Source organism: Cajanus cajan, chromosome 5 (assembly GCF_000230855.2).
Source record: "Cajanus cajan strain Asha chromosome 5, NIPB_CcT2T_4, whole genome shotgun sequence".
In the NCBI taxonomy this organism is placed as follows: Eukaryota; Viridiplantae; Streptophyta; class Magnoliopsida; order Fabales; family Fabaceae; genus Cajanus; species Cajanus cajan.
In genome coordinates, this window is record NC_138521.1 from 72,890,756 (window position 1) to 72,917,561 (window position 26,806).

The 26,806-nt window shown below is 36.8% G+C and overlaps 3 protein-coding genes across 7 annotated transcripts in view; 2 read left to right on the forward strand and 1 right to left on the reverse strand.

The window, feature by feature from the left end:
* Window positions 1-2,367: 2,367 nt before the first annotated feature.
* LOC109811399 (elongation factor 1-gamma) lies at window positions 2,368-5,571 on the forward strand. Its single transcript, XM_020375153.3, has 8 exons — window positions 2,368-2,503; window positions 2,572-2,622; window positions 2,746-2,895; window positions 2,971-3,031; window positions 3,198-3,250; window positions 3,405-3,506; window positions 3,706-4,210; window positions 4,956-5,571. The coding sequence occupies exons 2-8, from the start codon at window positions 2,614-2,616 to the stop codon at window positions 5,333-5,335; spliced, it is 1,260 nt and encodes a 419-aa protein (XP_020230742.1). The 5' UTR covers window positions 2,368-2,503; window positions 2,572-2,613; the 3' UTR covers window positions 5,336-5,571.
* A 2,102-nt stretch (window positions 5,572-7,673) lies between these two features.
* Window positions 7,674-17,977, forward strand: LOC109811358 (FAD/NAD(P)-binding oxidoreductase family protein). Of its 4 annotated transcripts, none has more exons than XM_020375083.3 (7): window positions 7,674-8,155; window positions 8,247-8,288; window positions 8,362-8,649; window positions 9,337-9,528; window positions 9,610-9,768; window positions 17,120-17,356; window positions 17,438-17,977. In XM_020375083.3, the coding sequence occupies exons 1-7, from the start codon at window positions 7,745-7,747 to the stop codon at window positions 17,750-17,752; spliced, it is 1,644 nt and encodes a 547-aa protein (XP_020230672.1). In that variant the 5' UTR covers window positions 7,674-7,744; the 3' UTR covers window positions 17,753-17,977. The 4 variants fall into 4 exon arrangements, with proteins under 4 accessions (XP_020230672.1, XP_020230671.1, XP_082932102.1 ...); XM_020375082.3 differs by having other exon boundaries at window positions 7,675-8,155; window positions 8,235-8,288; XM_083075976.1 differs by lacking the exon at window positions 8,362-8,649 and having other exon boundaries at window positions 7,675-8,155; window positions 8,235-8,288.
* Window positions 17,978-18,975: 998 nt separating this feature from the next.
* The window catches only part of LOC109811329 (RNA helicase family protein), an 85,455-nt gene continuing 77,624 nt past the window's right edge, over window positions 18,976-26,806 (reverse strand). For both annotated transcript variants that reach the window (XM_083075970.1, XM_020375034.3), the window contains one exon: window positions 18,976-19,325. In XM_083075970.1, the coding sequence (XP_082932096.1) occupies window positions 19,248-19,325 (78 nt within the window). In that variant the 3' untranslated portion in view covers window positions 18,976-19,247. The remainder of the gene's footprint in view (window positions 19,326-26,806) is intronic.

Below are 26,806 nucleotides of genomic sequence, written 5' to 3' on the forward strand. Positions count from 1 at the left end.
ATTTTTATGATTATTAATTTTTGTTGAGGAACTTAACTGAATATTTTTAGTGGATGACTCTACTCATAATCACCCTTTTTTTTCATACATAATACTTGAACCTGATACTTTACTTAGGGAGTAAAAAGATTTATGAGATACGGATGTAGAGAAAAGCATACCAAAATTAATACATGTTAGAATAATATTTTCTTATCAATTGTTTGGACAATTCATTTTTACAGTAATATGTTGAACTTTAATTTGTTTAAAGCAATTTTCAATCTTTGGATTAACAGAGTTGACAAAAAGTAGTATGCATACGGTTTTAGATTCTGAACTTAACATTCATTATGTACACATACAACAAATCTTCAACCTTCGTATATTAAATCAATAATTTTTTTATTAAATTGTTCCTAATTATTAATATATATATAATTTAAAACTTTCAATAAATTTAATTTGCTAGTTAAAAATAGTTTTCTTTGATTTATGAGTAATAAGAAACAAAAATGCTTTTATTTTTCATACTTACAAATTAATTGGTAAATTGTGATGTGCGCATTATGATATTAATGTGTTGAGATATTATAACTCAACATCTTATACCTCAAAGAATTGAGACACTAACCATAAAACCACCCATATCCTAATACTATTAGATTTGATATTATTAGGAATGTCAATAGAGTGCGATTAGGCATGACAACAAGTCGAAGATGAATTTTACGCTCTTGATCCCAATCTCTATTGGGATGACAATTTGAATATTCAACTATATACTTGTTGGGATTGTAACTTTCATGCTTAGTCCCCACCTTGCTTCCTAAGTTTTTTTTTTATAATGTAAAAGGTAAAAAATAAAAAATAAAAACAAGCGTCACCTTGTAACCAAGTAAGAGGAAAAGTAAAAATAAGTAAATAAATAATTATCATTTATAAGCTTTCTTTTTAGTCAAAATGTCCCCCAATTTAATGTATTAAATATAAAAAAGTTATATTGCAATTATACTATTACTAAGGTAGGGGCAAGTACATGGATGGGACGGTGTAGAGTGAATATTAACATTTCCATCCTAAATTTAAAAATTAGGGAAACTCAAATCCAAACCCATTGAACATGATTTTTTTTTCCATTAAAGTTGGGATAGATTTGAATGGATATCCATAAACCAAGTTCATTTGTTATACTTAAGTGGAGTGGATGCAAATAGTAATTTTTCATCATAATATAACATGAGAATTCATTTAATGGATGTTTACAAATTATATATATATATATATATGTATATATATATTTGTCAGTATTTATGAGTATTTATGAATACTTGATTAAATATTAATTTTTAAATAAAAGGTAATAAATAAAATAAAATAAAATAAATAAAAAAATATATTTGTACTAAAAATCTATTATTAACATTTATTTGTACTAAAATAATTAATTAAAAATATATATCTATATTAAAATCGAATAATGCACTATAAAAGAACTAAAAATAAATAAATCAATTTACTTTGTATATAATCGAAAGTATGTAAGTAATTTCAAAGTAATAGTACTTATGAATACGAATCTCTTAATATCCGCTTTCACTCATCAATATGTAATTATCATTTAATTATATATTTTCAATCCATAGTAATTTTTAATTTATTTTAGCATATATAGTTATCACTTAAAGCATTTCAATCAAATTGTTCAGATGTAAGTCAGACAAACCACAATTTGCAAGACTATAACAACTTGTTACCCCATCAAACATTTTACAAATAATCAACCATGCTTATAATTACACTAGTGGTACATTGCTTTGACTTTATAATCATTAGATTCAACATTGTGAGGTATGATTCACTCTAATTCCTCATCTTTCCACTTTGTTCTCTTATGACTTGAGTGTTAAAGTTCTTATAATTGTCACAACTAAAAAACTTTTAAACATTGTCAATGTTTATTAACTTAATTGATTCCACCATCAAATTCATTTTAAATAAAGTATTAGATCATTGGGGGTTTGATCTTGTGTGCAACCATGGTAGGAAAATCACAAGTACCCTTTGCACCAACGATATGAGTGTATGTGTCAGTATCCGCACCACCTACTCAGACGGGGAGTCTTTTGGCGCTTTTAAGCTTGAGATAACATGGACTTGGAATACATACTGAGATGTCTGCTGAAACATTAAATTTGAAAAATGAAAATATAATTGAAAAGGAATGCGAATTTTGAATTGAGATTTTGATCAACATTCTACAAAACACATTTTTTATAGATTCAAACATTGTATTTTTGTATTTTACTGGGAAGTAAATGGGTAAAAAAAGACTTGGTAGAAGAAAAAAAAAAAAAAAAACTCCTAAGAAAAGAGAATATGGGGAGAAGCGAGAGTAATTAAAAAGAAAGTCGGGTGGGAAGGATCCGACCCGGTGGCTACAAAACCCTAATAAGAAAGCAGAATCTCCCAAACAGAGTCTCGCACCGCACCAATTTTGCTTCTTCGGAAGAACGCTCGCACTGTAAGATCTCTTACTTAGTTACTTTCATTTCAGTTACGGCGTGCTGAGATTTCGTTTTCGACGAGCAGGTCCAGATCTTTATCAAGAGGGGCGAGTTTTTCCTTGAAGCCATGGCCCTGGTGAGTCCATTAACTACTTTCTTTCATTTAGATTTTCACTTAAGAGGTCAGCTAGTACACTCATAATATTTTCTTTTGCTCCCAATCCCTGTTATCTGATGATCTATTGGATTTGTATTTTAGATCCTGCATGCTGGCAAGACCAACAAAAATTCTTACAAGACACTCATTGCAGCGGAGTATGCTGGCGTCCAAGTTGAATTTGTCCCAGATTTTGAGATGGGTGTCTCCAATAAATCTCCCGAATTTCTCAAGATGAATCCTATTGGCAAGGTATCGTGTTTATCCTCATGTCTATAATGAACACTAATGGAAACCCCGGTTTCATTCGATCTCATCTTCTTCCAGGTTCCTGTGTTGGAAACACCTGATGGTCCTGTATTTGAGAGCAATGCCATCGCTCGCTACGGTAAGTAATGTTACATCATCTTTTTAAAACCCCAAGACCATGATTTAGGGATTTACATAAGCTAACTCAATAATGTTCATTTTCGTCTATCCTCATGCATCGAATATCACAGAGTATGTGAATTATTTATTATTATTTTTTTCTTGGGGTTGTTGTTTTGTTGCAGTTGCTCGGCTGAATGGTGATAACATTTTGTATGGATCTTCTTTGATCGATTATGTGAGTCTATTTTCCTCCTAAAGTTATTGCAAATGTTTATTGTTGGAGTAGATTATTAATACTGTATATGTGACTTCTAGAAGAAAAGGCTGCCTGTTTTGCTATTAGCTTATGTACTCATGTTTTTTGATATTTTATTATTTTGATGTTTCAGGCCCACGTTGAACAATGGATTGATTTTGCATCATTGGAGATTGATGCTAATATTCTTAAGTGGTACATCCCACGAATTGGGCGAGCACCGTACCTTCCTCCAGTAAGTTGGTTACAAGGATTTTTCTTATTCTAAAGAAGTTTGTAATTTGGAAATCAAATGGTGTATTGAAAATGAAGATTGTAGATGTGTTTAATTCATCTGCTCACAGTCTGTGCATTGTGTTCAAGTTTTTTGGTTCTTGTTAACATCATATTACCTGGATATTGTAGCCTGATCTTAATTATGTGTCTGAATGAAGGCTGAGGAGGCTGCAATTGCTTCACTGAAGAGAGCTTTGGGTGCTTTGAACACTCACCTTGCCTCTAATACTTACCTAGTTGGGCATTCTGTGACCCTGGCTGATATCGTATTGACATGCAATTTGTATTTGGGTTTCACAAACATCCTGGTTAAGAGCTTCACCTCTGAGTTTCCTCATGTTGAGAGATACTTTTGGACCTTGGTCAATCAGCCAAACTTCCGAAAGATATTTGGGCAGGTCAAGCAGACTGAAGCTATTCCACCTGTTCAATCTGCAAAGAAGCCTTCCCAGCCAAAAGAATCTAAACCCAAGGGAAAAGATGAACCAAAGAAAGAGGCCAAGAAGGAGCCAGAAAAGCCCAAAGAAGAAGCAGAAGAGGAGGCACCCAAGCCCAAACCTAAGAATCCCCTTGATCTTCTCCCTCCAAGTCCGATGATACTGGATGAGTGGAAAAGACTCTACTCAAACACTAAAACCAATTTCAGGGAGGTTGCTATCAAAGGTATCATGCTTGTGTCTCCTTTGGGGTCATCGTTTTAAAATTTACCTAAATTAGGATTATGATTATAGCATATAATTAAGGTTAAATTATACTTTTGGTCCTTTATTTTTTTTTAATTCATTTTGGTCCTATATCTTTTAAAATGTTCATTTTGATCTTTTATTATTTTTATAATTGAATCAATTTGATTCTTTTAAAACAATGATCATTTTGAATCTTGTAACATAATTTTGAATCAATTTTTGACTTATTCGGGAGCAAAACTAGTAATATTAATTTCACCTATATGAAAACTAAAAATACAATTGACATTTGAATCTAAAAGAGTTATAAACATGAAAATTGTGTGAAAAATATATCTTATGAACAACTAGAAAATAATATGGAATTAGATTTTTTTTTGAAATTTTTGATTTTCACCATGTTTATAGCACATTTGGTTTGAACTTCAATTACATTCAATATAGTTTTTATATAATTGAATCTTATGAGACAAGTTTCTAAGTCTTGAATCAATTAAAAAGGATTTAAAAGGACTAAATTTTCTTAAATTTAAGAGATAAAGAACTAAAACAAATATTTTAAAAGATAAAGGACCATAGTAAATCTTAAAAATAAGATAAAGGACTAAAAGTATAATTTAGTCCATAATTAAAAATTAATGATTAATTTTCTTTCGAAGAATTTGATAACTTTTATGACATGAAGAGGCAAGATCGTTTTAAATCCACCTTTCATCTTGCAGGATTTTGGGACATGTATGATCCTAAGGGATACTCTCTCTGGTTTTGTGATTACAAATACAATGATGAAAATACTGTTTCCTTTGTGACATTGAACAAGGTTGGTGGATTTCTTCAGCGGATGGATTTGGCTCGCAAGTATGCGTTTGGAAAGATGCTTGTGATTGGATCAGATCCACCATTTAAGGTGAAGGGGCTGTGGCTTTTCCGTGGGCAAGAAATCCCACAATTCGTGCTTGATGAATGTTATGACATGGAGCTCTACGAATGGACCAAGGTTGACATCTCTGATGACGCCCAAAAGGAGCGTGTCAATCAGATGATTGAAGACTGTGAACCTTTTGAGGGCGAGGCTCTTCTGGATGCTAAGTGTTTTAAGTGAAAAATTATTCCTTGAAAGGGTGGTCTGCTTTTATCACGTGTCTTCGTTTTTGGTAGGGTTCGGTTTCTTTCAGATTCCAGTTACAGTGAAGTGTTGGCCGTACTTAATTTGAGCCACATTGAAACTTTATAATGTTCAATTTTTCTTCCTTATTTTTAATGATAGCAAGACTAGTATAAAGTGCTATATTTTTATGTTGGATGTAAAATTTACATGGATTGGTCTTTTTTCCTTCACCCGGATAAGAGCCAGTTTTGAGGGTATCGATTAAGGGTTTGTATGGTGGGATATGAAACAAAAACTAGATAAAAGTAGGATATTTAAAGAGTATGATAGGTTTCTTTGTTATCAAAGATTTGATGTGAATTAGGTATTTTATCAGATACTATAAAATATATGCAAATGACTTTTTTTGTTAGAATTATATATTGATTTTAAAAATTAATTTTAATGTACTTTTTCTAACTTTAAATATGCTATTATTCCTTTTTTTAATTATAAAATATTTAAAACTATCTTTATTATTATTATTATTATTATTATTATATATTATTCTATTTTTAAATTATGAAATCGTATGAAATTAGTAAAAAAATTACATGATATAATTAATATTCAACATTTTATAATAAATCATAAAAATGATCAATAAATATGTATATGCAATGAATGTTCTTAAAAGATTATAGCATGTTTTAAATGGTTGATATATATATTTTTAATATTTATGTTTCTTTTTTAAATTTTCTTAGATTTTTAAAAAAATTGAATAGTAACATATGGTAACTTTTGAAAGATCATTGTTTTTTCCTTTTTCTTTAGTGGTCTATATATTTCATGCTTACTTAGATTTCAATTTTCTTGTTTCCTTTTCTTTATCTTGCAAAAAGCTTTCTAAAACACTCCAGTTTATTAAATTAGAAAGGATATTCCCACGTAAAAATATTTTTTTTAATGTTGGATTTTATCATTTTGACATCTTAAGTTTAGTTAAAGTTATTCTATGTAATATATTTTTTTTTAAAATTAATCAAATTTCTTTACCAAAAAAAAACTTTACCAAAAAAAAAATTAATCAAATTTAAATTTAGTTAATATTTTATTAATTTAATTATTTTTAATGTTTAATGTTTTTAAAATATAAAATATGAATTTTAAAATTATATGTCTATAAATTTTTAATTTATTTATTTTAGTATACATGATATCAAAGTAATATCCATTAAATATGATGATATAAAATTTGAAGAAAATATTAATATAAAACTAAACTTATTAATTAGTTTATGAAATTATTAATTGTTTTAGTTCTTAACTTCTAAAAGTTCACATTGTGTTTTTGATTTTGTAAAAATTGATTCACTTTAACTTTTAATGTCGTTTTAAAAAATAGGATAGAAAAAGATTAAGGATATTTTTTTTAAGAGTCAAGTACTATCCAAAAATTTAAATCATAAAGACTTAAATGATTAATTATACTATTTTATTAATAATATTTAACAAGAATTATTGTATAATGAGTGATTTATTTGTATATAGTTTATAGATATTTTTTTCCATTGATATAAGATATGGAGTGTGAAGTGTCCATCTCATTCTAATGATGAGACTTTTGATCATTTTAAATTTGAGAAATTAGATTGGGTATATTTTAAAGATAAATTTGAATTATATTTTACATCAATACAAATTAATATAATGGTATAAATATTTATTAATATCATATATCTTAATATATATATATATATATATATATATATATATATCATAAAAATACATATACTTCATTAATTGTACAATTTAATTAAGAGTAAATTTCATTATCTTTTTCTAACACTATCATCTTTTCTTATGTTAAAATATACAATTTAATTTATTTAACTTGATTCTGTTAATGTAAACTATACTCCTCTTTGATAGATGTAAGCATTCAACTATCTACTATTCATGTTAAAATATTAAATAAATTATACTTTTACTCTTAAAGATATAAATATTATAATATCATTTTTTTTATATTAATTTAGAATATTTAACTTGATATGTTAAAGAATAATTATTATAAGATTTAAAAATAAATTTTAAATATAATTATTCATAAAAAAAATTTACTTTTAAATAAAATATATTTTAAAATATTTTTAATTCATTGTCATTCATTGATAAATTAAATATATATTTTTTAAGTTCCATGTAGTTGTGTGGCACAAAATCAAATTCTGTGAAAAAATTATCTGGGATAAATTATTTTGAATTCATGTGAATTGTTGCGTGTGAATAACGGTTCAATTCATATAATGCAATGAAAGGATGAAAAAGATTTACGCAGAGGAAGTTGGTGGTGACGTGGCTAATTTAAGAACTACAAAATGAGGTGAGTTGAGATGAGAAGGGAAATTGGTGGTGACGATGGCTATGATGATGGCTGCTCCTAATTTGGTGAGATGTTACAGTTCATACCGTAACGGTGTGAATAAGTCTAAGTCTAAGGAAGAAGCTGATGTTGTTGTTATTGGGAGTGGCGTTGGTGGACTGTGCTGTGCATCACTGTTGGCAAGATACGAGCAAGACGTGGTGGTCGTGGAAAGCCATGACCAACCCGGTGGTGCTGCCCATTCTTTTAATATCAAAGGCTACAACTTTGATTCTGGGCCATCGTTGTTCTCTGGCTTGCAATCAAGGGGTCCTCAGGCTAATCCTCTTGCACAGGTTTTGGATGCATTGGGCGAGTCTCTACCATGCGCTACGTATGATTCCTGGATGGTCTACATACCCGAAGGTGAATTCTTGTCGCGCATAGGGCCCACAGAATTTTTCAAGGTGGAACAAGGAAGCCTTATTTACTCTATATGTTCAATTCAGTTTCTGTTCCACTCGTTCAAGGTTGAATTATTTGCAGGACCTTCACCAGTATGCAGGTCCAGATGCTGTACATGAATGGCGGAAACTTCTAGTCAGTTCTCTTCAGTCTTCTCTTCGCCCAATATTCCAAAAGTGTTGTAATGTAATTTGTTTGACTTCCACAGGATGCTGTACTTCCATTATCTACAGCTGCAATGGCTCTTCCCCCTCTATCTATTCGAGGAGACTTGGGTGTTGTTTCCACTGCTGCAGCTAGATATGCCCCCTCTCTCTTAAAATCCTTTCTTCAACTGGGACCTCGAGGTGCTCTTGGGGCCACAAAACTCCTCAGACCTTTCTCGGAAATACTTGATGATTTGCAACTTAAAGACCCTTTCATACGGAATTGGATTGACCTCCTCGCATTCTTGCTTGCTGGGGTCAAGGCTAATGCTGTACTCTCAGCTGAGATGGTAACTACATCTCATGTCATGTCATACTATTCTTTCACCTATCTTAAATAATCATTATCACTTGTCAATGTCTTACTTGACACAATTCGGCAACTGTGTTCCATTCAAGAGTTTTGCTCCATAGCGTTCCTGATAGGAATATACATTCTAAGTGGGATAGGCCTTTCAAGACATATCACCGAAGGCCCAAACAGTATGGGGCTTAATATTATTTATTTCCTAATCCACAATTTCTCAATTTTTATATGTACATACTACAAGAATTATAAATTTACATCCCTCCTTATTAGCACATCAATATCCTTATCATATGGCCATAAGAAGCCTACACATACACAAAAGACGGGAGAAATACTGGTGAAATGATACTCTTCATGCAATTCGATTGTCTTTACATATTTGCCTTTCTTTATTCATCTTTATAGAACAGAAATTTACAGTTACGGTGAAGGGTACTTGGTGCTGCATAGCAATAGCATGTCAATCTTTAAAGGGCTTGTTAAATTTTGATTTCACAACAGATTGTAGAACATTGATCTTTTACATTTTTAACATCTTCCAAAGAAATGGTATAGGGAGTTAATGAACACTGCTGGTTGAAGCGTTAAGAGTACTAATATAGTGACACCTTTGTTACTGAAATTTTATTTTATTGATGTCTAAACAATTTCCCCCCCAACTTTTCAGGTTTACATGTTTGCAGAATGGTACAAACCGGGATGCTGCCTTGAGTACCCCCTTCATGGAAGTGCAGCTATTGTTGATGCTCTTGTGCGGGGACTAGAGAAATTTGGGGGAAGAATTTATCTTCAAAGTCATGTGGAAGAGATTGTTGTTGAAAATGACAGAGCCATTGGAGTCAAACTGAGAAGTGGTCAAGTGAGTATATTTTGATTGACAAGAAAAGGCACAAAGATCAGCTTTTTTTGGAATGATAACATCTATTTATGTATTCTGCAGTTCATACGCGCTAAAAAGGCTGTTGTCAGCAATGCATCAATGTGGGACACTTTAAAATTGCTACCTAAAGAAGTTGTTCCAAAGTCTTACTCAGATAGGATTAACATGACTCCTCAATGCGATTCGTTCATGCATCTCCATTTGGGATTTGATGCTGAGGTTTGCCATTTTGGTCACTGGTTTTATTTGTTTCTAATGTTTTTCACTTGAAGCAATTGATAAATAAAAGAGGAAGGTCCATATTACAGCCAAATTTTTCATGTGCTTGGTCAGTTCATTGGTATTGCACAAAACACCGTTTCTTCACTGGGAATTGGTATATGTAATTTAGAGAAGAAAAAAATCTTTATTTTTGTACATTGATCATAATTGCATGAGGGGATTATATTGATAGAGATGATTAGAAGAAATCCTATAAATGTAAAGATAAGATAAAGAAAAGAAAATAAAGGAGAATCAAATCAAATTTGAATAATCTAATATTGACCCATCTAACTAAATCTCCTATGATAAAAGAGAATAAAATCAAATCAAAGTATGCCAGATTTTGATCTTAACTATCCAAATTTACAATTAAATAAAAAATATATTCAACTGTCAACACCTGTCAAGTTGATGCATAGATGTCTAACATGCCCAACTTACTGACAAATAATTCAAAATTAGGCCTAAATAGTCCTTTTGTAAGAATGTATGCTGCTTGCTATGAAGAAGGAACAAATAGCATGCAAATTTGACCTACATCCACCTTCTCTTTTATAAAATGTTTGTCATTTTCTACATGATTGGTTTGATCATGTTGAATTGGATTTTGGAAAATACTAATTGCAACCTTGTTGTCACAATACAACTTCATGGGTAGGGTCATCTAAAGTTGCAATTCTTCTAGAATTCTTTTAAGCCATAAAATTTCACAAACTCCTTGTGCCATTGCCCTATATTAAGCCTTTGTACTGCTTCTAGTCGCAAAATTTTGTTTTTTGCTTCTCCGAGTAACCAAATTTCCCCAAACAAATGTACAATAGTCAGATGTTAACTTCGATCTATAATGGATCTAGCCTAGTCCGCATCAGTGAACGCTTCTATTCCTTGCTACCCAGTTTTCTTACAAAATAGCCCTTTTCCTAGAGCACTTTTTAAATACCTCAAGATCCTATAAATTGCCTCAAGGTGTTCTTCATGTGGTGAGTGTATGAATTGACTCACTAAACTTACTACAAAAGCTATGTCTGGTTAGGTATGAGATAGATAAATCAATCTTCCCACTTGTTGAGGGAAATGGTAAATGGAATAAAGCATTTCCTTGTGTATTGCAAAGCAAAAGATGTGTTTATATACAAAGTAGTGGGCCTAGGCCCATGAGATAAAACTATATCTAACACTTCCCCTCAAGTTGGTGTATATAGATCATATGCACCAAGCTTGTTACAAATATAATCAATCCTAGGACCCCGTAATGATTTGGTGAAGACATTTGCCAACTGATTAGTAGAGTTAATAAACTGAGTAGTAATGTCCCCAGATAAAATCATCTCATGAATGAAGTTACAATCTATTTCAATGTGTTTGGTCCTCTCGTGAAATACTGGATTTGAGACAATATGAAGGGCAGCTTGGTTATCACATATGAGAGTCATCTGTGTAACTTCGCCAAATCTCAGTTCTTTAAGCAACTGTTTGAGCCAAATAAGCTCACAAGTAGCAGAGGCCATAGCACGATATTCTACTTCTGCACTAGATCTTGCCACTACATTCTTCTTCTTACTTTTCCAGGAAATCAAGTTATCACCGATAAAGACAGAATAACTTGAGGTGGATCTCCTGTTAGAGGGAGAGCCTGCCCAATCTGCATCTGAGTACCCCACAACTTGGGTGTGATTGTTGTAGCCATATAATAAACTTTTTCCTTGAGCACCTTTGATATACTTCAGAATGCGGATGACTGCATTCCAATGTCCTGCACATGGAGAATTGAGAAATTGACTCACCACACTAACTGCAAAAGAGATGTTAGGACAAGTTACCGTGAGATAATTCAATCTCCCAACCAATCTTCTGTACCTCTCAAGATCTGAGAAAGGCTCCCCCTAACTTGGTAGAAGTATAGCATTGGGATCCATAGGTGTATCAACGGGCTTGGAACTCATTAGCCCAGTTTCCTCTAAGATATCCAATGCATACTTTCTTTGAGATATTACAATTCCATTTGTAGATTGCGCTACCTCAATCCCCAAGAAATATCTAAGTTTACCAAGGTCTTTTGTCTGAAAGTGATGGCAAAGATGTTGTTTTATCTGAGAAATGCCATGATGATCACTACCGGTAAGAACAATATCATCAACATACACTATCAAGTAGATGCACCCAGTAGTGGAATGTCGATAAAAGATAAAATGATCAGCTTCGCTTCGAGTCATACCAAACTGTTGGACTACAGTACTAAATCTACCAAACCATGCCCTTGGAGACTGCTTAAGACCATAAAGTGATTTGCGGAGACGACATACCAAACCGGAAGACTCCCCCTGAGCAACAAACCCAGGAGATTGCTCCATATAAATTTCTTCAAGCAAATCCCCATGAAGAAAGACATTTTTAACATCCAGTTGATAGAGAGGCCAACGGCGAAGAGCAGCCATGGCTAAGAATAATCTGACGGAGGCCATCTTGGTAACAGGGGAGAAAGTGTCGCCATAGTCTAATCCAAAAATTTGAGTATAGCCTAGGCATGGCAACGGGGCGGGGCGGGGGCGGGTTTTACGTTCCCCGCCCCCGCCCCTGCAAATTTAAACCGCCCCCGATACCCGCCGGGGATAAAATCTGGGTCCCCATTCCCGCCTCCGGCGGGGTTCGGGTTTCCCCGCCCCTGCTCCTATTTTTTTTTCTTCTTTTTTCTTTTAAATAAATATTAAAAATTTTAAAAAAATAAAAGAAAAGTAAAATAATATAAATTTTTACATATAAATATTTATAATTTTGGTTTATATATATATAAAAATAATTTTTTAATTATATTATTAAGCGGGGCGGGGGCGGGGGCGGGTATGGGGGCGGGGGCGGGGTGGGTATTAACATCCCCGCCCCCGCCCCTGCCCCCGATTTTATCAATCGAGGAAAATCTGAACCCGAACCCGATAAACACGGGTTTTCCCCATCCAAATCGGGGCGGGTTTGGGCGGGTACCCAAGGGGGCGAGTTAGATTGCCATGCCTAGTATAGCCTTTGGCGACCAAACGAGCTTTGAGTCGATCAATGGTGCCATCAGGGTCAACCTTGACTGTAAAGATCCATCGACAACCAACCACAGACTTCCCAGGAGGCAAAGAAACAAAATCTCAAGTACCATTGTTCTGAAGAACACACAGTTCATCAATCATGGTTTGTCTCCAACCAGGGTGGGCCAAGGCATCACCTATAGTTTTAGGAATAGACATAGAGGAAAAAAGAGAGACAAGTATATTGGGATGGGGGTAACCGATGATAACTTAGAGTAATATAATGAGGGAAAGGATTACGAGTAGAACGATTACCTTTCCGGAGGGCAATAGGAAGGTCAGACTCAAGTGGTTGGGCCGGAGGGGACGAAGGTGATGGCACCCAAGTAGAGTCGGTTGGGGGCCCAATGAGAAGGTTGGAGCGTTGCCGACGATGATAAACTTGAAGTGGAGGCGGAGGTGGTGGGTCGGGTGACACATTAGACACAGGAAGAGTACAAATACAAAAGGGATGGTTGAAGGGCCAAGGACAGGTGCAGGAGAAGAGGAATGAGATAGAAAGTAAAGAAAAGACTCAAGAAAGGTGATATCAGCTGAAATCAAGTAGCGACAAAGGGAGGGTGAGAAACATTTATACCCTTTTTGAGACTTAGGATACCCTAAAAAGATACCTTTATGAGACCAAGCGTAGAGTTTGTCAAGACTAGGACTGTGATTATGGACAAAACATGTAGATCTAAAGATGCGAAGAGGTAGAGGGTGGAGAGGTGTGGGAAATAAAATAGAGTGAGGTATTTGATTGTTGAGGACAAAAAATGACATTTGATTGATGAGATAGCATGAGGTGAGAACAACATCAACCCAAAAAGGTTGAGGAACGTGAGCATGAAGTAAGAGGGTGCGAGTGGTCTCAATGAGGTGTCTATTTTTGCGTTTAGCCACCCCATTTTGTTGAGGGGTATATGCACAAGAAGTCTGATGAAGAATGTCATGGGAAGCCATGAAGGCTTTAAAGGAGTGAGAGAGGTATTCACGAGCATTATCACTACGAAAATTACGAATAGAAACACCAAATTGAGTTTGAATTTCATTATAGAAAGATTGAAATATGTAAAATAGTTCGGAATGAGATTTCATTAAAAATAACCAAGTACATCGAAAGTAATCATCAATAAAAGTTACAAAATACAGAAATCCTAAAGTGGACTTAACCCGACTCGACCCCCAAATATCAGAGTGAACTAAAGCAAAAGGAGACAACGCTCAGTTGGGGACACTCCGAGAAAAGGAACTACGACTATGTTTGCCTAATTGACACGACTCACGAAAAATGAGACAACTTAGACAGACATGGTACAAGGTGTTGAAGCTTGGCAAGGCTAGGATGACCTAATTGAGCATGGATGAGGGAAAGGGAATCCACCACCAAACCAACAGGAGCAAAAGTGCGTAGGTGATAAAGGCCATGAGACTCATATCCGGTGCCAATCATCCGTCCCGAACTCCGGTCCCGTAAGAAAACAGAATCTTTAGTAAAAGAGATAAGACAATCAAGAGAGCGAGTAAGACGACTAAGGGATAATAAATTAAAGGGAGACTCTGAGACATAAAGAACATTGTCAACGGATAGAGAAGGAGAAAGATGGACAATACCAACACCATGAGATGTGGCGTGAGAGCCATTAACCATAGTGATAGAGGGTAAATAAGCAGAAGTAGAAAGAGAGGAGAAAAGAGACCAATTACCAGAAATATGATCAGTAGCACCAGAATCTAAGACCCAGGGGCCAAGAGAAGTGGAGTGAGTGAGGCCAACAAACAAAGGGCCGGTGTGCGCAACATAAGCAGTGGAATTGGAAGCTTGACGTTCCTCATACCATTTAAGGAAGTCATTGAAGAGAGCTGGAGGTCCAAAGCCAGAACTATCAAAAAGGGTAGCACCAGATACAGTAGAAACAGGGGAGGCAGTGTGGGCAACAACAGTAGCAAGACGAGTGGGACGACCATGTAAGACGTAACAACGGTCAATTGTGTGGCCCAGTTTGTGACAGTGATCACACTTCGAATGACCTTTGCCCGGTTTGCGAGAACAATGACGATCATCACGTTGAGAAACCAAAGTAAAGGAGTCACCAGTGGGAGCTGAAGAAGATATGTCAGGGGAAAACTTGCAAGGCACACGCAACAGAGTGGACCAAGCCGAGTTCAAGGTAGGCACGGTCGGGGATCCCAAAATCTGATCACGAATGGAAGACTACTCATCAGGTAGCCCATACAATGCCATCAACATAAAGAAAGTTTGGCGTTGCTCTAGTTCCTTGGCAGGAGTGGTAGCGGGAGGCAAAAGTTCATTGAAGTCATGGAGAAGGCCATGAACTTTGCCCAAATACTCAGCCATGGAGCCCTCAAGGCGTCGTGAAGAAATGATACTCTAGAGATTTTGACACACACCATAGAGACGTTGAGTATCTTTGGTGTAAAATAGTCGTGCCTGTTCCCATACATCAACACAGGCCTCATGAGCACGAAAAATTTGCTTGAGGGAGGGATGAATGGTTGACTTAAGGACACTACAAATTTGAGCGTCAATTTTCGACCAACGAGGACGATCCTTCTCATCAACGGAAGCAGCGGTCTGGGTAAGGTGAGCAACATAATCCTGGCCCTTAAGCCAAAGCTTGATATCCGAAGCCCAAGTATCAGAATTGGTTCCATCTAACTTGTCAATGGAAAGGGGGACATTGACATAGTAAAAATAGGAGTCAGGCCGGACAGCAGTAGGAGAAGCCATATATGTTGGAACAGGAGAGAGAAACAACAACAGGAGAGAGAAAATAACCTGAGAAGGAAGAGATCCATGACAAACAAGGTCCGATGACAAAACAAATTGTAGATCGGGCTAGAGGACGTCTGGGCGAGTCCGACGCCGGTGGTCGCTGCCAGAATGGTGGCCGGACGCGTCGCCACGCGTGGCGACCGACGGGGAGGAGAGAGAAACCACGCGAGCACGAAGTCGGCGCATGTGGGCACGTGCGACCTCCGTTCGCCGCACGACTGGTGGTGTTGGGTTTGCTAGAGGAAGGCGAGCCGGGTGGGTGGGTCTCTAACCGGAAAGCTGACCCGAAGAAAAATGCCGAAAAGTAGAGGAAAAACGGCCAGAAAGAATCACAGCGAGGTGGGTTGCCAAAAAACAGAATGAGACACGTTTTCCGGGCACCGATGATCAGTGGGTCCACTGGGAGGTCAAGGATTAGGCTCTAGATACCATGTTGAGAGAAATGGTAAATGGAATAAAACATTTTCTTGTGTATTGCAAAGCAAAAGATGTGTTTATATACAAAGTAGTGGGCCTAGGCCCATGAGATAAAACTATATCTAACACCACTAATCTTCGATACCGAGCTATATATACTGGATCACCTTTCTTTTCACTTCTAAGTTTTTTATTAGGATCTATAGGAGTTTCAGCTGGCTTGAAACCCATCATCCCAATTTCTTTAAGATCTAAAATATGCTAACAATAATCTTTAGAATCAATGATCCATGGAGCTTTAGAATTTTGTTTAGTGCTAACAAGGGCATTAAAAAAGGAAATACCTTTCTGGGCTAGAGAACATGATGACTTAATTGACATTTTAGATGAAAAGAAGTACAATTGCTCCAATTGTTCCTTAGTGAAAAGAAGTGACTCAAAGTCGCCCTCTTGTCTCATGTTTTCTCCATTAGAGGCTACAAACAATGATGATGATGCAACTTCACCACATCTAAAATTTGCGGAAATCATGGTAGGCAAACACAGGATCAAAGTTTCAACTTTGATACCATGTAATTTAGAGAAGAAAAAGATCTTTATTTTTGTATATTGATCAGAATCACATAAGGGTATTATATTGACAGAGATGATTAGAAGAAATTCTAATCACCCTGATTACAAAATAAATGTAAAGATAACATAAAGAGAAGAAACTAAAGGAGAATCAAATCAGATTTGAATAATCTAATATTGATCCCATCTAACTAAATCTCCTATAATAAAAGAATAAAATCAAATCACAGTATGCCTAATTTTGATCTTAACTACCCAAATTTACAATTAAATAAAAAATATATTCAGCTGTCAACAATATATTTTGCCTCCTTTCATACCACAACCTTCTGTAAGTCCTCAAAGTTGTAGCAGCACAAGTAATGTCACTCATGCTGGTTGTACCTAAAAGTTTCAAGTAGGTTTAACCATCCACTGTTCAAACTACTTAAACTGAAGTTGATAACATGTTCAATATCTCATTGACCAGGGTATACGCAGTGATTTGGGGATTCATCATATAGTGGTAAACGAGTGGGAAAGAGGAGTTGATGCCGACCAGAATGTTGTGTTGATATCAATACCTAGTGTACTTAGTCCTAATCTGGCACCACCTGGGAAACACGTGTTACATGCTTATATGCCAGGAACTGAACCATTTGAGTTGTGGGAAGGACTTGATCGTAGGAGTGCTGAATACAGAAATCTCAAAGCTGAAAGATCAGAGGTATGTATTGTGGATTTATACTTGGTAACATATTGTGTTCGTTCAACTAGCAACTTGGTAACATAAAAGTGTGACATTAAGGTAATGTGGAGAGCAGTGGAGAGAGCAGTGGGGCAAGGTTTCAGCAGAGAGAAATGTGAAGTGAAGTTGGTGGGGAGTCCACTAACACATGAAAGGTTTCTTCGGAGGAAGAGAGGAACATACGGGCCAGCAGTGGAAGCTGGCAGAGATAGCTTTCCTGGACATTCAACTCCCATTCCACAGCTTTATTGTTGCGGAGACTCCACCTTTCCTGGCATTGGAGTCCCAGCAGTTGCTGCCAGTGGTGCAATTGTAGCAAATTCATTAGTCTCAGTATCTCAACATTCCCAGCTCCTTGACGCAATTGGCATATGAAAAAAACAACAAAAACATCATGCGAATGCATCTTCCCAGCCACTCTTGCAGCTCAATCTTTTCTACTTCTCATGTACAAACTACATATACCATGTCATGTCTTACCTAGCTCTCTTTATTCGCTTTTCAATTGTAATTGCGGCTGTTGGGAAAAATTAATAGCAAATATGTAACCAATGATACTTGCTCAATGATCAACTACACCTCCAAAATCTCCAAAATTAATACCTTTCTCACTGTGGGAGACATGACAAGGTCTCCCACCCTAGCCTAAACCTTTAAACATATAATGTTTCTTTAAAAACAAATAAAATTTTACTATTAAATTACACATTATTTAATGTATGAACTAGATAAAATTTAATGTCCATGATTACTAAAATAATAATATAATTTAATGATAAACATCGATAAAAATTTATTAAAAGGCATTACTTTGTTAAGTATATAACGCTTGATATCAATTGATCATGTCTCAGAAAGATAATGGAATAAAATTGTTATCCAGATTATCAAAAGGAAAGAAAACTATTAAACTTTTAATTGTTCACTGATCCAGTTTGGGTTTAAGGAAAAAAAAGTCTGCTTGAATCCGTTGGATTCATCACATTATCTTGTTCACCTTTTGAGAAAAAGGTTCACAACCCTGCTGCCGCAAGGAAATGTTGCCTTCTCACAAGACCAGAATTCAGTTACCGATTATTGCAAACACGACAGTCACGACAAAAGCAGGTGTGGACTAGGCATGACAATCTAACCTGTCCCCGCCGCCCGAACCCGCCCCGATTTGGATGGGGAAAACCCGTGTTTATCGGGTTCGGGTTTTCCCCGATTGATAAAATCGGGGGCGCGGGCGGGGACGGAGATGTTAATACCCACCCTGCCCTCGCCCCCATACCCGCCCCCCGCCTCCGCCCCGCTTAATAATATAATTAAAAAATTATTTATATATATATATAAACCAAAATTAGAAATATTTATATGTAAAAATTTATATTATTTTAATTTTCTTTTATTTTTTTAAAATTATTCATATTTATTTAAAAGAAAAAAAGAAGAAAAAAAAAATAGGAGCGGGGGCGGGGGGCGGTTTAAATTTGCGGGGGCAGGGGCGGGAAACGTAAAACCCGCCCCCGCCCCGCCCCGTTGCCATGCCTAGTGTGGACACATCCTAAACAAATAATAGGTCAAGCACCAAGGCCAATACAGAAAACCACATGGTCTATACATGAATAAAATCTCTGCCTATTTAGAAATAGAACATGCTATTCTCTTACCATAGGGCATAAAAGCTAAAGCGCAGACATGGTCAACTTTATGGTTGAACTAGTTTGTCAGAGTTCATACTCAATGGTCCAAAGACAGTAAATAAACAAGAAGGTTCAAAACAGAATGACCAGCAGGTTGAAATCTGCCTTCTTCTATGTTTCATTCTTAGAGCAGCATTAATTTAAAGAAATGAATTAGCTCAAGTGAGTTGATACTTGATGCTCAATCATTGAGGCATGCTTCCTTCTTCCAAAAGCAGAGTGATGATAGATTTAATGATCTCATTATTCAGAACAGTCGCATTCTGAAAGGAAACACAAACCCAAGTATTATTCTCATGTTGAAATCAGTCATCATGTAGCTATGGTAAATCATAATGTAAAACAATGCATTCCCAGATTGAAGGAATATGTAAAATGCCAGTTATATAATTAAATAATAAAAATGGCTCAAAATTCAAGGAATAGGAGGGCACAGTAGACACTGATGAAGCTTGTTGCATATTAATGTAACTGGTGTATAGAAGCTTGAATTTCACATTTAACTGAAACAATTATGAGCTTACGGTAGACTTAGAAGCATCACAAACACCAAAACATATTCGAGAAATAGGTTAGTCCAACCATCCAGTTCAGGGCATAGATACGAAGCATGCAAATTAAGCTATGAGCAATTTTTTTTGCCATTGAGGCATGGAATGGACAGTACGACAAATCCTCTAATAATAACAAGGATGAAGATTAAAAATTATCACTCCCAATTCTCTCAAATGAAATAAGAAAGAACTAATGAGCTTGCTTTAAAACTAAACTCAATCTTGACCATTAAACTTCACTAACTATGGAAATTGTTAAGACATGCAATGGGCAGTAGAAGCATAAAACATAAAAAACCATTCAAAACCATAAAACAGAGAAGAGGAAAGGTTAAGGAACAAAGCAATTTCGTATTTGTTGGATAACCATGCCATTCTGCATATTTTTCATTCATATATAATACAAATACATGAAAAATGATAGCCATGCATAGAACCCATAAATGCTGTCAGTAAAACACATGTCCCCACCATCATTAAGTGTGTAGATTTGCCTAAAATTAGATACTTAGCAAGATATTATCCACTGGAGTAACCAAACATAATTACAGCAGAACTTTACCCACTAATACAAGCAACCATAGTTAATTATAGTAGTAAAAAATAAAGGAAAAGTTTTACTGTTTTAACACTCCTTAAAACTTTTCTTAAAGACTCCTAACTTGCTTCTTAGCTCATTAAACTTAACACTTAGAAGGGCCTTAGTGAGTATGTTTGCCAATTGCTCCTCGAACCTGTTAGAAAAGTTGGCCTTTGACGGTAAATTTGCTTCAAGTAATCCCACATGGCTTTGGCGGTCGAAAACGAATATAGATTATTAACCATTTGAGGCTCAATGGAACCAAGAATCCAAGAAATAATTTGTGCATCCTTGGTCTCCCAAGCCGTCAAAGCAGCGTTGTCTGTGGGGGCAGTAGAGGACTCATTGATGTGACCCCACATCCCCTTCCCTTTCACGAATATCTTGAAATGAAACTCCGAGGCAGCATAATTTTTGCCGCTGAAACGGATACAGAGATTCTCCATAGCCATGAAGACACGAACAAGAACAGGAGAAAAAAAATTGAACCCCGAACCAGAAGCACGAAACAGAAGCACGGATCAAAAACAAGAACTGAAGCACGAACTGAAGCACCAACCAAAAGCACGAGCCCTAAATGGATTGAGAGAAGCATGGACTGAAGCACGAACCAGAAGCACAAGCCCTAAACAGACTGAGAGAAGCACGGACTGAAGCACAAACCAGAAGCACGAGCCCTAAATGGACTAGAGAAGCACAGACTGAAGCACGAGCCCTAAATGGACTGAGAGACAATTACAGGCTAGAAAACCTGACTCGTGATACCATGTTAGAAAAGTTGGCCTTTAATGCCTATCTCATTCCTTTCTTCCAAATAAATAATACAAAGATATTTTTAATTATTTATGATAGAATAAATCTAATTCCTAATTTGTAGGAAGTCTAATTATATGTAATAAATAAATTGATTGTTATTCCTAAAATACATAATATATAATAGGAAATAGTAACAGTAATTGATTTCCTCATTAATAGGACCTGCAATACATCAAGTGAACATCTCCCTTATAGCATGAAATTTGACATTGATATGCTTGGTTCTTCCATGTTGAATTGGATTTTTAGCAATTGAAATGGCTGACTTGTTATCACACCATAACACAGTAGGTTCCATTTGCATATGACTCAAATCTGTCAAGACTTTCCTAACCCATATAGCTTGATTTGAGGCTGCTGTTGCAACTACATATTCAGCCTTGACAAAGGATTGAGCAACCACATCTTGCTTCTTAGAGTTCCATGAAAATACTCCACTACCAAGTGAAAAAACATACCATGTTGTGCTCTTAGAGTCATCAATAGATTCAGCCCAATACTATCAACAAAACCTTCAACCTTTCCATCACTTTTGCTATACCAAATGCCAAAATCAATCGTACCTTTCAAGTATCTCAACACTCTTTTGCCTACACCAAAGTGTGTCAAACTTGGTGAATGCATGAATCTTGAAAGTAAACTACTGCAGAACATCAAATCAGGTCTGGTTTCAGTCAAATAAAAAAGACTACCAACCAAACTTCTATATTGAGTCACATCTGCCTTTGCATCACCACCAACCTTGGAGAGCTTTTCATTGGCAGCAAGTGGAATTGAAACAGGATTACAATTCTCCAATTTGAATTTCTTTTAGCAAGTCATTTGCATACTTTTTCTGTGAGAGAAAAATTCTATCATCAATCTGATGCACTTCCATCCCCAAAAAATACCTCATCATTCCAAGATCTATCATTTCAAAAAATTGCAACATGCTGATTTTAAATTCTTCAATTTCATCAACATCATCACCTGTAATCAACAAATCATCAACATAAAGTGAAACTACAATTTTCTTTCCATTGCTACAATCTTTCACATAAAGAGTAGGCTCATTTTGGCTCCTCTTGAAATCATTTTGCAGAAAATGAGAATCAATTCTGCTGTATCAAGCTCTTGGAGCATGTTTCAGCCCCTACAAGGCTTTAAGAAGCCAATAAACTTTTTCTTCATGACCTGCAACAATAAAACCAGCAAGCTATTCAACATATATTTCTTCTTGTAATACTCCATTTAAAAAGGCAGATTTAACATCCAAGTGAAAGATTTTCCAACCATATTGAGCCGCTAATGCAACAATTAATCTAATTGTTTCATCCTAGCAACTGACGCAAATGTATCACCATAATCAACTCCAGCCATTTGAGAATACCCCTTCACAACAAGCCTTGCTTTGTGCTTGTGGATGGAACCATCCGGATTTAATTTTGTTCTATAAACCCATTTGACGCCAATCACATGTTTGTCCTTGGGCTTTGAAGAAAGTTCCCAAGTGCCATTTTTGTTAATCATGGTCAGCTCCTCCTTCATTGCATCTTTCCATTTTTCGTGCATTGAAGCTTCTTCAAAACAAGAAGGCTCACTTATAACAAAACTACATTTTTCATAAATTTCAGCTAAATACTTGGATTTTAGCACAGGAGAATCAAATTCAGTAATATGATTTTTATTCTCATTTGCAGTTTGCTCATGGTCAGAAGTGGTTGTCAACTGTTCTATTTTTGTGCTTCTTTGAACTTCATTATTTTCCCAATTCCAGTATGCATTCTCATTAATTTGAATATCCCTACTGATCACAATCTGTTTTGACCTCATATTGTACACCCGATAACCTTTGGAGTTTGCAGCATAGCCTAAGAAAATCCCCATTTCAGCTTTGTCATCTAATTTGGATCTTTTTGCTGCTGCAACATGAGTATAACAAATAGATCCAAAAATCTTCAGGTGTTTGGCAATGGGCTTCACTCCAATCGAAGCTTCAATTGGTGTTTTTTCTTGAACAACTATTGTTGGCAGCCTATTTGTTGAGAGTAATGGTGAATGGAGAGAACATATTCCTTGTGTATTGCAAAGCAAAAGATGTGTTTAAATACAAAGTAGTGGGCCTAGGCCTATAAGATAAAAACTATAAGATAAAAGCTATAAGATAAAATTATATCTAACACTCCCCCTCAAGCTGGTGTATATAGATCATATGCACCAAGCTTGTTACAAATATAATCAATCCTAGGACCCCGTAATGATTTGGTGAAGACATCTGCCAACTGATCAGTAGAGTTAACAAACTGAGTAGTAATGTCCCCAGATAAAATCTTCTCACGAATGAAGTGACAATCTATCTCAATGTGTTTGGTTCTCTCGTGAAATACTGGATTTGAGACAATATGAAGGGCAGCTTGATTATCACATATGAGAGTCATCTATGTAACTTTGCCAAATCTCAGTTCTTTAAGCAACTGTTTGAGCCAAATAAGCTCACACGTAGCAGAGGCCATAGCACGGTATTCTGCTTATGCCCTAGATCTTGCCACTACATTCTGCTTCTTACTTTTCTAGGAAATCAAGTTATCACCGATAAAGACACAATAACCTGAGGTGGATCTCCTGTCAGAGGGAGAGTCTGCCCAATCTGCATCTGAGTATCCCACAACTTGGGTATGATTGTTGTAGCCATATAATAAACCTTTTCCTGGAGCACCTTTGATATACTTCAGAATGCGGATGACTGCATTCCAATGTCCTGCACATGGAGAATTGAGAAATTGACTCACCACACTAACCACAAAAGAGATGTCAGGACGAGTTACCGTGAGATAATTCAATTTCCCAACCAGTCTTCTGTACCTCTCAGGATTTGAGAAAGGCTCCCCCTGACTTGGTAGAAGTTTAGCATTAGGATCCATAGGTGTATCAACGGGCTTGGAATTCATTAGCCCAGTTTCCTCTAAAATATCCAATGCATACTTTCTTTGAGATATTACAATTCCATTTGTAGATTGCGCTACCTCAATCCCCAAGAAATACCTAAGTTTACCATGGTCTTTTGTCTGAAAGTGATGGCAAAGATGTTGTTTTATCTGAGAAATGCCATGATGATCACTACCAGTAAGAACAATATCATCAACATACACTATCAAGTAGATGCACCCAGCAGTGGAATGTCGATAAAAGACCGAATGATCAGCTTCGCTTCGAGTCATACCAAACTGTTGGACTACAGTACTGAATCTACCAAACCATGCCCTTGGAGACTGCTTAAGACCATAAAGTGATTTGCGGAGACGACATACCAAACCGGAAGACTCCCCCTGAGCAACAAACCCAGGAGGTTGCTCCATATAAATTTGCTCAAGCAAATCCCCATGAAGAAAGGCATTTTTAACATCCAGTTGATAGAGAGGCCAACGGTGAAGAGCAGCCATGGCTAAGAATAATCTGACAGAGGTCATCTTGGCAACAGGAGAGAAAGTGTCACCATAGTCTAATCCAAAAATTTGAGTATAACCTTTGGCGACCAAACGAGCTTTGAGTCGATCAATGGTGCCATCAGGACCAACCTTGACTGTGAAGATCCATCGACATCTAACCACAGACTTCCAGGAGGCAAAGAAACAAGATCCCAAGTACCATTGTTCTGAAGAGCACCCAGTTCATCAACCATGGCTTGTTTCCAACCAGAGTGGGCCAAGGCATCACCTACATTTGTAGGAATAGACACAGAGGAAAGAGAAGAGAGACAAGTATATTGGGAGGGGGATAACCTGTGATAACTCAGAGTAATATAATGAGGGGAAGGATTACGAGTAGAACAATTACCGTTCCGAAGGGCAATAGGGAGGTCAGACTCAAGTGGTTGGGCTGGAGGAGACGAAGGAGGTGGCACCGAAGTAGAGTCGGGTGGGGGTCCAATGGGAAGGCTGGAGCGTTGCCGACGATGATAAACTTGAAGTGGAGGCAGAGGTGGTGGGTTGGGTGACACAGCAGACACAGGAGGAGTATCAAAGACAAGAGGTAAGGGTGAAGGGGCAAGGACAAGTGTAGGAGAAGAGGAAGTAGATGAAAAGTAGGGAGAAGACTCAAGAAAGGTGACATCAGCTGAAATTAAGTAGCGACAAAGGGAGGGTGAGAAACATTTATACCCTTTTTGAGACCTAGGATACCCTAAAAAGACACATTTATGAGACCGAGCGGAGAGTTTGTCAAGACCAAGACTGTGATTATGGACAAAACACATAGATCCAAAGACGCGAGGAGGTAGAGGGTGGAGAGGTTGAGTGGGAAATAAAATAGAGTGAGGTATTTGGTTGTTGAGGACAGAAGATGGCATTCGATTGATGAGATAGCAAGCAGTGAGAACAGCATCACCCCAAAAAGGTTGAGGAACGTGAGCATGAAGTAAGAGGGTGCGAGTGGTCTCAATTAGGTGTCTATTTTTGCGCTTAGCCACCCCATTTTGTTGAGGGGTATATGCACAAGAAGTCTGATAAAGAATGCCATAGGAAGCCATGAAGGCTTTAAAGGAGTGAGAGAGGTATTCACGAGCATTATCACTACGAAAAGTACGAATAGAAACACCAAATTGTGTTTGAATTTCATTATAAAAGGATTGAAATATGGAAAATAATTCGGAACGAGATTTCATTAAAAATAACCAAGTAGATCGAGAGTAATCATCAATAAAAGTGACAAAATACTGAAACCCTAAAGTGGACGGGACCCGACTCGGCCCCCAAATATCAGAATGAACTAAAGAAAAAGGAGACAATGCTCGGTTGTAGACACTCGGAGAAAAGGAACTACGACTATGTTTGCCTAACTGACACAACTCACACGACAAATGAAACAACTTAGACAGACGTGGTACAAGATGTTAAAGCTTGGCAAGGCTAGGATGACCTAATTGAGCATGGATGAGGGTAGGGGAATCCGCCACCAAACCAATAGGAGCAGAGGTGCGTAGGTGATAAAGGCCATGAGACTCACATCCGGTGCCAATCATCCGTGCCGAACTCCGGTCCTGTAAGAAAACAGAATCTTTAGTAAAAGAGATAAGGCAATCAAGAGAACGAGTAAGACGACTAAGGGATAATAAATTAAAGGGAGACTCTGGGACATAAAGGACATTGTCAATGGAGAGAGAAGGAGAAAGATGGACAGTACCAACACCATGAGATGTGGCACGAGAACCATTAGCCATAGTGATAAAGGGTAAATAAGCAGAGGTAGAAATAGATGAGAAAAGAGACCGATTACCAGAAATATGATCGGTAGCACCAGAATCTAGGACCCAAGGGCCAAGAGAGGTGGAGTGAGTGAGACCAACAAACGAAGGGCCTGTGTGCGCAACAGAAGCAGTGGAATTGGAAGCTTGACGTTCTTCATACCATTTAAGGAAGTCATTGAAGAGAGCTGCTGCGGGCCCAGAGCCAGAACTATCAAAGGGGGTAGCACCAGATGCAGTAGAGACAGGAGAGGCAGTGTGGGCAACAACAGTAGTAGGGCGAGGGGGACGACCATGTAAGACATAGCAACGGTCAATTGTGTGGCCCAGTTTGTGACAGTGATCACACTTGGGACGACCTTTGCCCGGTTTGCGAGAACGCTGACGATCATCACGTTGAGAAACCAAAGCAGAAGAGTCGCCAGTGGGAGCTGAAGAAGGTATGTCAGGGGAAAACTTGCAAGGCACACGCAACAGAGTGGACCAAGCCGAGTTCAAGGTAGGCACGGTCGGAGATCCCAAAATCTGATCACGAATGGAAGAGTACTCATCAGGAAGCCCATACAATGCCATCAA